Genomic DNA, 13,149 nt, shown 5'->3' on the forward strand with positions numbered 1-13,149 from the left:
AAACAGACTTCGACGTAACACCTGCAGACAACGTGATTCAACGTGTGATTCGTTTTCAGGCTTTTCACACAAATATACAGATAAACACCTTTAAATATACAGACAAGAGAGGAATTTCAATTATTAAATTAAATTATTAAAAATAGACTTATATTTTGGTGTTTACACTATTCCAATAAACCAAAACAGTATTTTAACTATATTGAAGGCACAATTTATTTGTTTATTTGGTTGACGATGCACTAGGAATTTTATACATGTTATAACACCGTTTATACAACTATGCTCATCAAGCTGCCGGTTACTGCCATTCAGCCTCATTTAGTTATTTAGCATCAGTTGCAATAGCACCGTCTGGTGGTTGTAGAATAAACCTGCCAATGCATTTGCTTTAGACCTACGCAGTAATAAAAATACAGTTTACATAGAATATATGGACTAAGGATGGGCAATTGTGTGCTTTCGAGACTGCAGGGTTTCATTTAAAAAAACCCTCTACCTGCTGTCACCTCTCAAAAGCACTCCATTAGCAATCTCATAGGCCTATTATTTTACCATGATTTTACAGTTAAGCGCTGCTTTTAGCCTATTTGCCTATAGTTTCTCTGTGCGGAGGTTAAATGTTAACCAGCAGATACTAGAGGATCCTCTAAAATCCCCATCTGTATAACCTAAAAGCCCCTTAAACAGCATATGAACTGAATAAATACATTTAAAGGCTTAACTGAATGTGATCCTTTTATGTCCATATTCAGATTGTTCTCAATCAAAAAATGATTTAGTGCAGATTTCAATTGTGCTTTTGGGATTACTGCCTGACATCATGGCCTGCTATGTTCGTCACTGCATTAGGTAAAGTGGTGTCAGTGGTACAGTCATGATGTGACCTTGGCTTAAACTAGTCACTCCTATAAACTCTTCAGGCAAGGTACATCCACCTCCAGCCCGACCGATATTTTTGGCCTTTTTTAGTTTTACGCAGATATATGGTGTCGGTATTGGTATATGTCAGTAAATAAATACAAGCACAGTCAAAATGCTGTATGTTTGAGGTGATGTACGGTAGAAACAGTGTCTCTATGACAAATATTGGCCTCAAGAATCCAGTGTTGGGGTCTTGTCTGTAGATTTGATGCCTGAATAAACACTAAAGATCAGCCAGACATCTGGTGCAATGATGTTTTTATTTCAACTTGGTTTCTGAGGTACATATTTACTGATTTCACACAAATGATACCTGGCTACATGTATGTTCTTCACACGTTAGCACAACACAGAGAACACTTACATCAACATGACAACAGACATGCACAAACAAGGCAGGGACGGGAGTTAGCGCTGGTGGCTAACTGTACCGACCAACCATTGGCCAGAACACAAAGAACCAACCAATCACAATGGGTGATATCACTGACTTGACGGGGGGAGGGGGGGGCGTAGGGGTGAGGAGAGGACGAGGGGAGAGAGAGAGAGAGAGGAGGAGGACGATGGGGGGGATGACGAGGGAGAAAAGATGAGGAGAGGAACTAAAGGAGAATAAAAGGAGGGGAGGAGAGCAGAGGGGCTAATACCTAAAATATTAAGACGAATCGTAACACTGAGCACCATAATAAACAATAAATAATATTTTCAGTATTGACAATAAATAACAATCTCAGAAATAACATTATTATCCCTTTTCAATAACATATATCCTTAAATCTGATATAAGTTGCACACTTTCCCATCAAATAGTATGATTTACCTTACTGCAGTGGACACACACACACACACACACTCTCTCACACACTCACACACACACACCGTCTCTGTTCTCTCTTTTACTTCAGTTCTGTCCAGTGTTATGAGAGCAATACTGTAGGACCAGGGACACAGGGTCATCTAAAGATGGTTTAAAGGTGATGCTTAGCTCGCTGGGGGGTCACATGCAGACTGATATGTACAACTGTAAACTCCCGCAGTCCCACCCACCCTCCCTTAATCCCCCCACGACATCTTTCCGCTTCTCTTTTCTTCTTTTTTTACCTTTTTTCCACCTTAACACATCTTTACCATCCCTGTCCTTCTCACTTCCCCCCCATTTAATTACCAATCCCCTGAACCCTGATCTTTCTTCCCTCTTTCACCCCAGTCTCCCCTCCCTTTCTCCCCTCTTTTTTTTTGAAATTTGTCTACTTCAGGTCCCCAGCGTCTCCCTGGATGGTCTTTTTGATGCGGAGGAGCATTGTGGTCAGCCACTGGTCCAGACGGGACACCGAGTCGAACTCCTTGACGGCCTCTGTGAACGCCTCGCTGTTCTGCTCCTCGTGGGCTTCTAGGAGTTTCTGTTGTGACAAAACGTAAAGATGATCCGATACATAAGCTTTAATAAAATACTTGTGCATACTCGGATTGTGGGTTAAAAGCAAACCTGATAATAAAAACTCTATGAATATTTTGTGGCTATTGTTAAGTGAACTAGAAATCAGATATAAGGTCGGATTAAAGTGAAAGTAGGATTTAAAGCTTCATCAGAGGACAGATATCCACTGCAGGGCCTGGTTATAGGTAAAACCTCATTTCACATTAATACTAGGCTTCTATACGTATGCTCACCCAACTTTAGGCACATTAACAACATTTAGCTTATCTATAAATCATCTTTAAATCAATGAAGTGTTCATTTGAGCTGAGCATGTGTTACGTTTACAAAATGTTAGAACAGAAATGGAGAGAAACTGAAAAAAAGGGAGATTTACCTTTAACAGTTTGAGCTCTCTTGAGTCTGAGAAGGCTGGAAACATCTCCTCATATTTCTCTATGGCCAACTGAAACACAAACATGCACATAAAAATGTATTAATGCAGTATTCAGTCTCCCTGTTTTGCTACTTACATTCACAACTAAGGTCACCTTTCAAAACCTGTAAATATGTAATAATATGATAACAGATCATCATGTATGTGACATATACTCATATTCAGTAGCGTGTGTGTGTGTGTGTGTGTGTGTGTGTGTGTGTGTGTTACCTTGGCATTCAGTTCGTCCACTATGAAATGACACAGTGAAGCCTTGAAGAAATACTCTTTAGCGTTGTACTTTAACAGAGGATTGTCCATGGTGCTCATAGCGACCTGAAACACACACAGTCGTTGACTTTTAAAGCTGCATGTAATCACATATGATCTTTATATTCATTCTGTATATTCATCGGATGAAAATAAAAACTGTTCTTCATTAAAAAAAGTCATCATTTTAATTTTCTTATGGCCGTTCATATTTTTTACAGTGTGATTGGTGTTTTAATTTGTGCTGTCATTTTACTCGCTCGCTCTGCTTTTACATATCGTCTAACACTTTGTAAATGTGTTCAGAAAGGAGCTACATGACTTTAAAAAATATATTGTAATTATAACCTTATCCATGCTATTACACTTCACAAAGCAACACTACCAAATAAAACATCACAAATAACCATTAAAGGTGAGTCAACAATAAGAAAACTGAACATTAAGAGTATTTAAGTAACATTTTTTGAGGGGATATTGTCTTGGTTTGCACTACTTTGCACAGATGTTATAAACTCAGCTGTTACCTGTTCGTAGATTTCAATAGCTTTCTGGTACTGCTCCAGCTGAGCGCTGTAGTGTCCGACCTTCAGGAGACATTTGTTGGCTGAGCTGAAACACACGAACAAAGCACAAAGAAAAATGAGTTAACAGATAATGAACAGATGATGTTTGTACCGCTGTTGTTTCCATCAGGCTGAACTTTCACACAGAAGCCTAATTCAGACAATGGATAATGTATTAGCCTAAAAAAAATGGTGACTTTAAAACACCCTCATAAATCCATAGGAGTGGCTGTCAGCATAATTCATTGGTCACCTCGTATTATTACAGGGTTAAACCTTTAAGTGTGACTCACTATATCTGTTGCATTGTCACCATTGCATTTAATAACGGCACAACATGTCCTCTTTATGTCCTCTTTAACCATATATATGTTTATACTGTTCAGCTCTTACAGCAGGTCCAGATTTACCTGTTAGATTCTTCTCCTTTATAGTAATCAGCTGCCTGTTCATAGTGGGCAATGGCCTGAGAACAAATATATATATATATGACATATACATCACATATTTTTAAAAAAATCTGATGAATTTTATACCAACAAAACACACTAACACACTCTGCAGGAATAAACACAGGAAGTAGAAATAAATGATTTAGTTTCTTACCTTCTCAATGTCAACCAGCTCAGACTCGTATATCTCCGCTATAGTGATGTGATGTTTGGCTGCGATGGTAAACCGACCCTGTAGTCACAAACACACACACACACACACACACACACACACACACACACTTGAAATATATCATTCAAAGATAAGAATGATTGTCACAGGAAGACGTTCAGAGCTTACCATGTCAGTGTAGATGTCAATGGCCTGATTTAGACAGTTGATGGCCTCTGGAAGGAGACAGATAAGACGGTAAGGAGGGTTTGTAATAAATACAAGGAAACTGTTCAACTAACAGGAAGGATTTATAGAAGAGAAAAAGAGTCCACTGAAGCCTTCTGAGTCTACTAAGTCAAATTAAAACTCTTCCATTTCCATTCCCTCCCCGTGTGACTACTAACCTGCTAACCCACAGTATTTTATTAAGCTCATCGCTGGGAGCCGGGAGAGCTGTTGCAACATAACCCAGATATCAATTTTCCTAGAGCAACCCAGGGACCCACTTTAATCTTCTAACAATACCACCTCAGGGTTCTGAATCCAAATGTGAAGTGCAGAGATACAGAGGCTTTCCCTCATTTTTACACTGACATGCCGGTCTTATAGTTATAAAAGAAGAAGGAGGCGGTGACTTACAGTAACACTTAATATAACAACGATTAATAACGTTACTACACTTGTTAGACTATATAGGAAAACATGACATCACCCGTCATTTTCTGATCATGTCTAGAGGCTTAAAATGTGTCTCAGAATATAAGAGAAAATGCAGATGACTGTAAATAAACTACTTTCACAACCTGCATTTCCTCTCTCTGCCCTCTTTCTGTGTCTGCTTTGCCCTTGTCTCAATGCATTTGCTGTATTATTGGATAAAGTGAAATAAAAACTCATTAAAACTAATTCAACGAGCTATCTTCAACATCTCTACTGTGTTCTGGTGTTCATCATATTCACTCCAAACAGCCTCATCCTCTCACAGACTTTAAAAGTACAATATGTAATTTTCTGCGGCTAAGGAGTCTCTCTATCAAAACAATAACAAAAGGCGGAGTTTGATGATGTCGTTAAGTAGCGTGGGATCATGGGAGTTGTTGTCTTCATTGTTAAACAATCAGCTTCTCCCAGCTTGGATTCCTTCAGTGTTCGTTGTTCAGGAGGTTTTTAGCAGGAGCCGAATTATCCGCCGAAATCTCCTCATCTGAATAAAGCAGTTTCACGTTAAAAATCAGTGTTCTATGACGGGGAGGGGCTGCGAGCCAAGCTGCCACTAACATTTGCTCAGCTTATTTCTCTGATAAGATCCAGATGTCCGATGACTAAAATCTTCCGGTTCATCCGGTTAAAAGATATACTTAAAGATGACCAAGATCTAAAAAGTGTATCATAAAAATGTGTCTTAAAACTGGATAAAAAGTCCATTTATGACAACTTCTGGCAGACAACCATTATGTTGACGGGGATATGACGCCATGGACTGCCGACCTGATGAAACAGACTGTTACCTTCACTGAAATTACGTATTTCTCTGGGTTTGAACATTGTTGGAAACATTTGGGATAATGTAAGTAACCAACTCAACAAAATATATATAACACAGGTCTAGTCGTGTTTAGACATGTTAATGCGAAAAAGTCACATATTGAGCCTTTTAATGATAATTATGAAAGCTAGAGCTGCAACTAACAATCATTTTCAATCAGAAAAGCTTCAAATCTTCGTATTTGAGAAGCTGCAATCAGGTAATGTTTAGCATTTTACTAAAATACTGACACGATTATTCAATTATCAGAATAGTTGCTGATTTATTTTCTACTTATTGTTGCAGCTCTAAAACTTCAAGTTTAGTGATGAAGAGTAGACAACTGAAGAAAATGAAAAGGAGACACTTATAGTGAGCCAAAAACAGGAGTAATTGTTATATGTGTAATGAGAAATCACATGTTTAGACACGTTAGCTTGCACTTAAAAGTATTTTACATATCTGCGTTACTAAAGTTAGGAACAGACCACTGATGAAACCTGCGAGAGACAAACAAAGACACACACAAGGACATAAATACTGAACAACTGAGTAAATACAGAGGACAGACAGTAAAATGAATGAATGAAAAGAGGATTATAATTAAGAACTGTTTCACCAATAATCACATGAAATTTGATTAAAACAAAGAGAAACTGAAAAAGGGCAACAAGGACTGTAAACTCTGAACTCTGAACAACTCTCCTTTTGCTTTTTGCCCTTGCTCTCTCGCCTGCTAACAGCTGACGTGATGCTGATTGTCCTGTTTCTACTCTTAAAAGTATCATAACAGGAACTTTTAGCTGTTGTTTTCTTAGCAACAACTAGATCAGGAATCGTTAAACAACACTAACTCTCTGATTTTATCTCCTAACTGTGAACAGCAGCTGGTCCAGACCGGATGTCACTCGCTCCATCTTGAGTCTGATAAGGAGTGATGTCCAACTTTTTATAATCTTTATTTTACCAATAAAACCTCAATGAGATTAAAAATCTCTTTTGCAATAAGACAGGCAGCAATGTAAAGTTTCAGACGAACAACGTAAAAACAAGTAGTACAGAGAAATCTATCCCAACATCTTGTTAATCAATATAAATAATAAAATCCTGAATAAAAAGAAGGTAAAACAACCTTAACACAGACTAGAACTGGACCGAGAAACAGCAGCAATTTGAAGCATTAAAAACCTCCCAGCGAGCACCCCGACACTGGCAGATAAATGATGACGCAGAGTTCCTGCAGCAAAGCTTTAAATCTGCCCAGAGAAACCAGTGACTGTAATAGGGAGCAGCATACATAAAAGCTCTTTTTACCAAACTCCCCTTGAACCTTCAGTACAGTCAGCAAAAAGATGCTTTTACCTCTAATCAGCCCAATAATCTACTTTATCTGATTTAGAAACATGATGGAAGGAAACAACATGAGATAAGCTACACCCTGAGTTGAAATATTTCTCTAGTGGTTGCATGAAACTAGTCCTCATCTTTAACATTGTAGACAGAAAGCTGCGTATCTTTGGGTACCGGTACTGTGTGTGTGTGTGTGTGTGTGTGTGTTGGTGTGCGTGTGAGGCGGCGCCGCTCACCCTGTGGGTCGGCCTTCTTGTAGGCGTTGCCGGCGTCGACGAAGCTCGTGGCGGAGTCCAGTTTGTTCTGAAGCTGCATGTGGAGCCGAGCAGCCTGACAGAATGCGTTCCCCGCAGCTACACACACACACACACACACACACACACACACATCGAGTTCGAGTGAGACAGTGTTAAATTCATGCAAGTTAAATTCATTTTCTAGTTGCTCTAAACCTGCATGTGACAAATCATTCCTGTTAAGATTTTCAGGTGTTTTTTCTCACGAATCTACTGGTGATTTAGCGTGTCGACACACATCAGGCAGCGTGACCGAATTCAAAACACACATCAAAACAGCTAAATTCTGCTCAGCATGAGCTATTATTGGCTCATCTGCCCTATCTAGATCACACATTGATTTCTGCAGCGATGAATATTCCACTTATTGGTCCACAAAGTGCATCATCAAGTTCATCTATGAATCAACTATATGTGAGTGTGTATTTAAAAGCTTTTATTGCTGTTCACGGTAATCTAAAACTTTCTGCAGGCTGTTGAATCATTTATATGCTGTGTGGGTGGTTTTATGCAGGAGTTTGTTTATTTGTGCTCAGATTTATGTGTGTAGTGGTGCAGTATGAGTCTGTGATATACATGTGTGTGTGTGTGTGTGTGTGTGTATCACCTACCACTCCAGTTCTTTGCCATCTTAAACATGTTGGCTGCTCTGGCGTACATTTCACAGGCGTCCTCCACCTTATGGTTTCCCCTATAAAACACACACACACAGATACATAAAATCATAAAATTAATCACTTCCTTTGCATTTTTTTTCTAATTCTATAACCTCTCCTTGAGATCATATTTTGGGGATGTTGCGTCACACTCTGACATTTAAGTCCAGTTATTTTAAACCAGCATGCAGGGTTTTCCAGGCGGCTGAGACTGTTCACCTTGCAGCTGAAAGCCTCTAAATTCACTATTTTCCTCCTCTACAGTATCTGATTTTGCATCCTGATGAAACTAAAATGAGTTCTGTTTCATATTTTGTTCATGTTCATCGGGGCGTCTGTATCTTATCTACTGTATATCTGATTAGCGGTCCTGTGAGAGCAGCTTGAACTAGTTCACACAGTGTTTACACTCACATGGGACACAACACCAGAAGAAACACACGGAGGACGACGAATCAAGCAGCCGGTGTCGACGGAGCCAATTAAAAATTCATCATTTTGGTATAGAAATGCATTTTCAATTGCCATAAAAGATTTTATCTGTTTAATGTGACACTTTGTTAACATTTTATTATTAAAATAGATAAGGTTCATGTTTACTAGGGTGGCAACTAATGATTATTGTCATTGTTGATTAATCTGTTGGTCCAGAAAATATCAAATGATGAAAAATGACGTCTTCAAATGTCTTTTTTTTTGCCCACAACCCAAAGATATTTAATTTACTGTCTTACAAAACTAAAGAAACCAGAAAATATTCACATTTGAGAAACTGGAATCAGAGAATTTGAGATTTTTTTTTATCAGAATAGCTAGTAATTAATTTCATAGTTGGCAACTAATTGATTAATCAACTAATAGATATACTGTAGTTAAAGGAAGCTGCTGTCACTTTAGGTGCAACAGTTGGCATCTTATAGGGAAATATTTAAGGATCCGCTGCTGTAGAAAGACATCAAATATATTAAAATGATACAAACACAGTCTGAGGCTTGTAAACTACAACAGACACGATTTCAATCCAATAAGGATCTTTAAGATGGAAACATTATCTGTTTGATAAATAAAGTTTGTGAGCCTCCTGTGTGGAGGATATTCTTCTCATTATTGACCTTTGGTGGCTTTTTTCCGACGACCGTCTCCCCTTTAAGATTTCTACAAGAAAGCAAGACATCGTTTATAAAAGATGTCAGATAAGTGCTAAATAAATGTCACATGGTTTCTACATTTGTGTTAAACACCTACAGAGATTGCAGATGTTTAAAATGTTCATTAATAATACCTGTAGCTGCAGCAGGCATCAGAGCTAAATTGTTAGTTTTCACTGATGAAATAAAAACATATCTCTTCTGATATCATAACATCAGGTGAATATACACACATTTGTGGATGGTGACGCTGCAGATCTACAATCTGCCACAAAAACAAAACAAAACAAAACACTAAATGACCCCAATTGACTTTCCTTCATCTCTTAACTTGGGGCTGAGGCTCATTAAAAAAATACACGCTGGTGCTCATGAGGGGCAAACAGATGTGACCTGGTTCAGTTCTCACACTGCCTGACTACACAACATATAATCATGTTATTGAGCTGCATCATCGATTCCAATATGTGGACAAATATTAAAGGTAAGGGTGGTAAAAGTGACAGACAGTATGATGACGGAAGAATTTCAAGGGATAAAAGAACATTACGTAGCGCCAAGCTTAAAGCAACTACAGCTAAATAAAATGAGTTTGGGTTTAAAAATTCATACTGATCAATATTGGACTGTTGGACAGTTTGCACCACCTGTTACTGATACTGATGTTACATCTACGGTAAAGATCTGCAACAGTTGAAGATTGATTCATTGCTTTTTTCAAGCAAACTTCTCACATGCAAAGATTTGTAGGTTTCTTTTTGTTTTGTAGTTGTAAATCAAATATCTTCTGGAGTTGACCTGCTGGTAGTTTGAGGACGTCACCTTCTGTATTTTCTGATGTTTTACAGATTTAATAATTAATCAATTAATTGAAAACGTCATTGCTAGTTGCAGCTCTATCTATCTTTTTCTTTTTTTAAATTAATTTTTACTTTAATTCCACTACATTTATTTATAATTCATGTATATAAACATGGAAAAATAAGATTATAAAATGTGAGATATTACATATAAGGTAGCCAACAGTGGAATGATGAAGCAGTTAGACGATTAATGTCTCTCTCTTAAAAGGGATCACTTTAGAATCAGCACTCTATCGATCAATAATCTATCTATCTATCTATCTATCTATCTATCTATCTATCTATCTATCTATCTATCTATCTATCAGGTTACATCACTACTTCCTTCATATTCCAGTGTTTCCATTTTACTTGTAAACATCACACACATGTAGGCCACCAGTCCACTCCCATCCCCTACCACACACACACACACACACACACACACACACACACACACACACACACTAAAAAGGACAGGCCCCCGCATCACCACATCACCACCGACTGCTTCCCTGCTAGGAGCCCCACAGACACACACCGCCCTGACTGCGCTGCTCTCCCCGCCTCACTGCATCTCTGGCCCGGCCACACGCTCCATCCGAGCCCCGCTCACATCCCGCAGCAGCAGAAACAGCAGGAGGAGGAGGAAGAGGAGGAGGAGGAGGAGGAGGCGATGTACCACGTTTACATTTCTCTTGCGTGACAGGCCACGGCACGCAGGCCACATTATCTGTGATGACAGCTCATATTTTCTTACTTACAGCTGTAGAAAAAGACGCATCCTTGAATAAATCTATGAGAAGGACACAATGTCACTGCGAAAGTTACCAGCTGCTATAAGGATGTATAGAATAGATCATGAGGATATTATAGTGATGAAACACAAAGCTCATTATTGAGCATTGCAGACACGTTGTGGGGAATATTATGATGCAGGAATAAGTCTGTTATCATCGTGATTTCTCCGTGAGGAAAAGCTTTGGTGGGCCCTGCGTGCAGGAATCCCTCCCCCCATACCAAAATGACACACACAGAGAGAGTAAACAGAGGCAGGCAGAGAATAATGACAGCATCCTTTACCCGAACATCCCACCGAGGAAGGATCCGGACGCTTTGACCTTTTTGTCGGCTTCAGCCATCAGCTGCATGGCCTCCTTCTCTTTGCCGGAGTTGTCCATGGCGAGCTGGGTCTGCCGCTGGAGGAGGGATGGGAGGAAAACAGGCCGATGTTCCGCAGTGGACGGAGAGGAGGAGAGCAGAGGAGATGAAGAGGGAGTACGTCTCTGCTGGTGCTGATGCTGATGCTGAGAGGCTGCGGATCCTCCTCTACGGCGAGTGAGCAGGGTCATTTGTAGCTCACTGCCGCCATCTGCTGGAAAGGATGGGGGGGAAAAACCCTGGCCTGCCGGCTTGAACACAAATTAAAGGATAGATTCACATTTTTAAAAGTCTTTAAACAACAGTCAGGAGCCCAAAGGAACATTGAGACAGATTTTCTTTCTGTAATCATTCATCCTGTTCATACTGACCATTAGAAGATCCCTTAAAATACGATGTAAGTGATGGGGGGACATGCAAAAATGTATTTAAAGTTTATCTGAAGGTAATATGAGGCTTCTGCCGTCCAAGTTAGTCAAATCATGTAGATATCTTCCACAGTTACAGTTTCTTTAGTATAAATTTCCCTCTTTGTGTTTCGCAGTGTTTTCCTGCCACTGTACAGTGGAAGGATCGTAACAAAAAGAGGGAATTTGGCACTAAAAGACAGTTATTTTTGGATTACTTTACTGTTTTCACTCTTAACGCCCATCGGTGTCATTTTTTGTCGCAATTGGCAGCTGTTTTCATTCAAAACACTCTAAACTGCTGCTGCTGCAAATGAAGTCAATGAGACGTCAATGAGAGTGGACCAAATGTGCCATAAAACCGAAACAATGAGCTAAAAGAGACTAAAAAATCCCCCCTGTGTTCTTCATATGAATGTCCTGTGCCACATAATATACTTTCATTTGATCCATTGTTAATATAAGAATATTGATTTGAGCAGCTTTAAGGTGGGCTAGATTTTTAACATGTAGTTTGGTGAATCAGAACAATCTTGAACATAACTTGAACCACAGAGGGTTTGGTTAAAGTTGCAGATATATGAAAATACACTCTTCAAAGTAAATATCAAGAATAATAAAACAATGCAAACATGTTACGCGAGTGAGCTGAGAACGGTGACAGGTAAATATATAAATAGATAAATAAACAGGCCAGTTATACAAAGATAAAAAACACAACAGTAGTCTGTGAACTGTATGCTGTATTTAGTTCATGAAATTTCTGTATTGTCAGTTAGATCAAAAAGGCTGAAACTTCTCTGTAGTTCCAGCAAATCAACTCTTCTTCGTGCCAACAACAAAAAAAACACAACAGACCATCTCTCAGCTTGATAAAAACCTCCTCCACGTTCCTCCACGATGACAGCAGAACAATGCTTCTCTGTAAAAGCCCACATTATCAGCCTCTCACACAAAATCACAGCAACATTTTGTGAACAGACACGAATGCAGCGGGTCTGTCTTGATGTGGTTGACAACAGTAATGATCCGTTACATGTCTGATCAGCGCGTCTTCCTACAACATGTTGAGCTCAGACAGCTGAGATGTTAAACTACAGCACAACAAATTATGGAGGAGAAAGCTGAATCACGACTGCTTCTGAAGTCCTATATACATTATATTGTACTCAACTTTATCTCTATTCTCTGAATTATTACTAATGTGCTTTATTTTTCTCATCAAATCCATCAGAAACATCTGACTATGTGTCATCTGACCAGGAACAATAAACACAATAAACAACTTCATTCTTAGATCAAATATTTTTAATAGTTTTTCACTCGGTCTTAAAATAGCATTCAGTAAAATCAGTGAACAATTCAACCGGTGGACGATAAAGCATGCTCAGTTTAATCACGTGCTCGGTGCATTCAACAAGGCATTTTGCCGGAGAACCTTGAGCCACTTTGCAGACACAAACATGATAATTTTGACCTGATGTAGTCGCAGGATAGTGAGGTACCTGACTGTGAATATTAACGCACCGAGTAAGCTGCTGAGTC

At 39.1% G+C, this 13,149-nt stretch overlaps 1 protein-coding gene across 1 annotated transcript; it reads right to left on the bottom strand.

Annotated features, from left to right (window-relative positions):
- Window positions 1-1,990: 1,990 nt before the first annotated feature.
- Window positions 1,991-11,382, bottom strand: napba (N-ethylmaleimide-sensitive factor attachment protein, beta a). The gene is made up of 10 exons (XM_042433266.1): window positions 11,120-11,382; window positions 8,002-8,081; window positions 7,331-7,447; window positions 4,406-4,452; window positions 4,220-4,297; window positions 4,024-4,079; window positions 3,575-3,659; window positions 3,009-3,113; window positions 2,739-2,807; window positions 1,991-2,324 (listed from the first exon to the last, which is right to left on the bottom strand). The coding sequence occupies exons 1-10, from the start codon at window positions 11,215-11,217 to the stop codon at window positions 2,172-2,174; spliced, it is 888 nt and encodes a 295-aa protein (XP_042289200.1). The 5' UTR covers window positions 11,218-11,382; the 3' UTR covers window positions 1,991-2,171.
- Between the last annotated feature and the right edge of the window lie 1,767 nt (window positions 11,383-13,149).

The sequence above is a fragment of the Thunnus maccoyii genome, chromosome 14 (genome assembly GCF_910596095.1).
Source record: "Thunnus maccoyii chromosome 14, fThuMac1.1, whole genome shotgun sequence".
Taxonomy (NCBI): Eukaryota; Metazoa; Chordata; class Actinopteri; order Scombriformes; family Scombridae; genus Thunnus; species Thunnus maccoyii.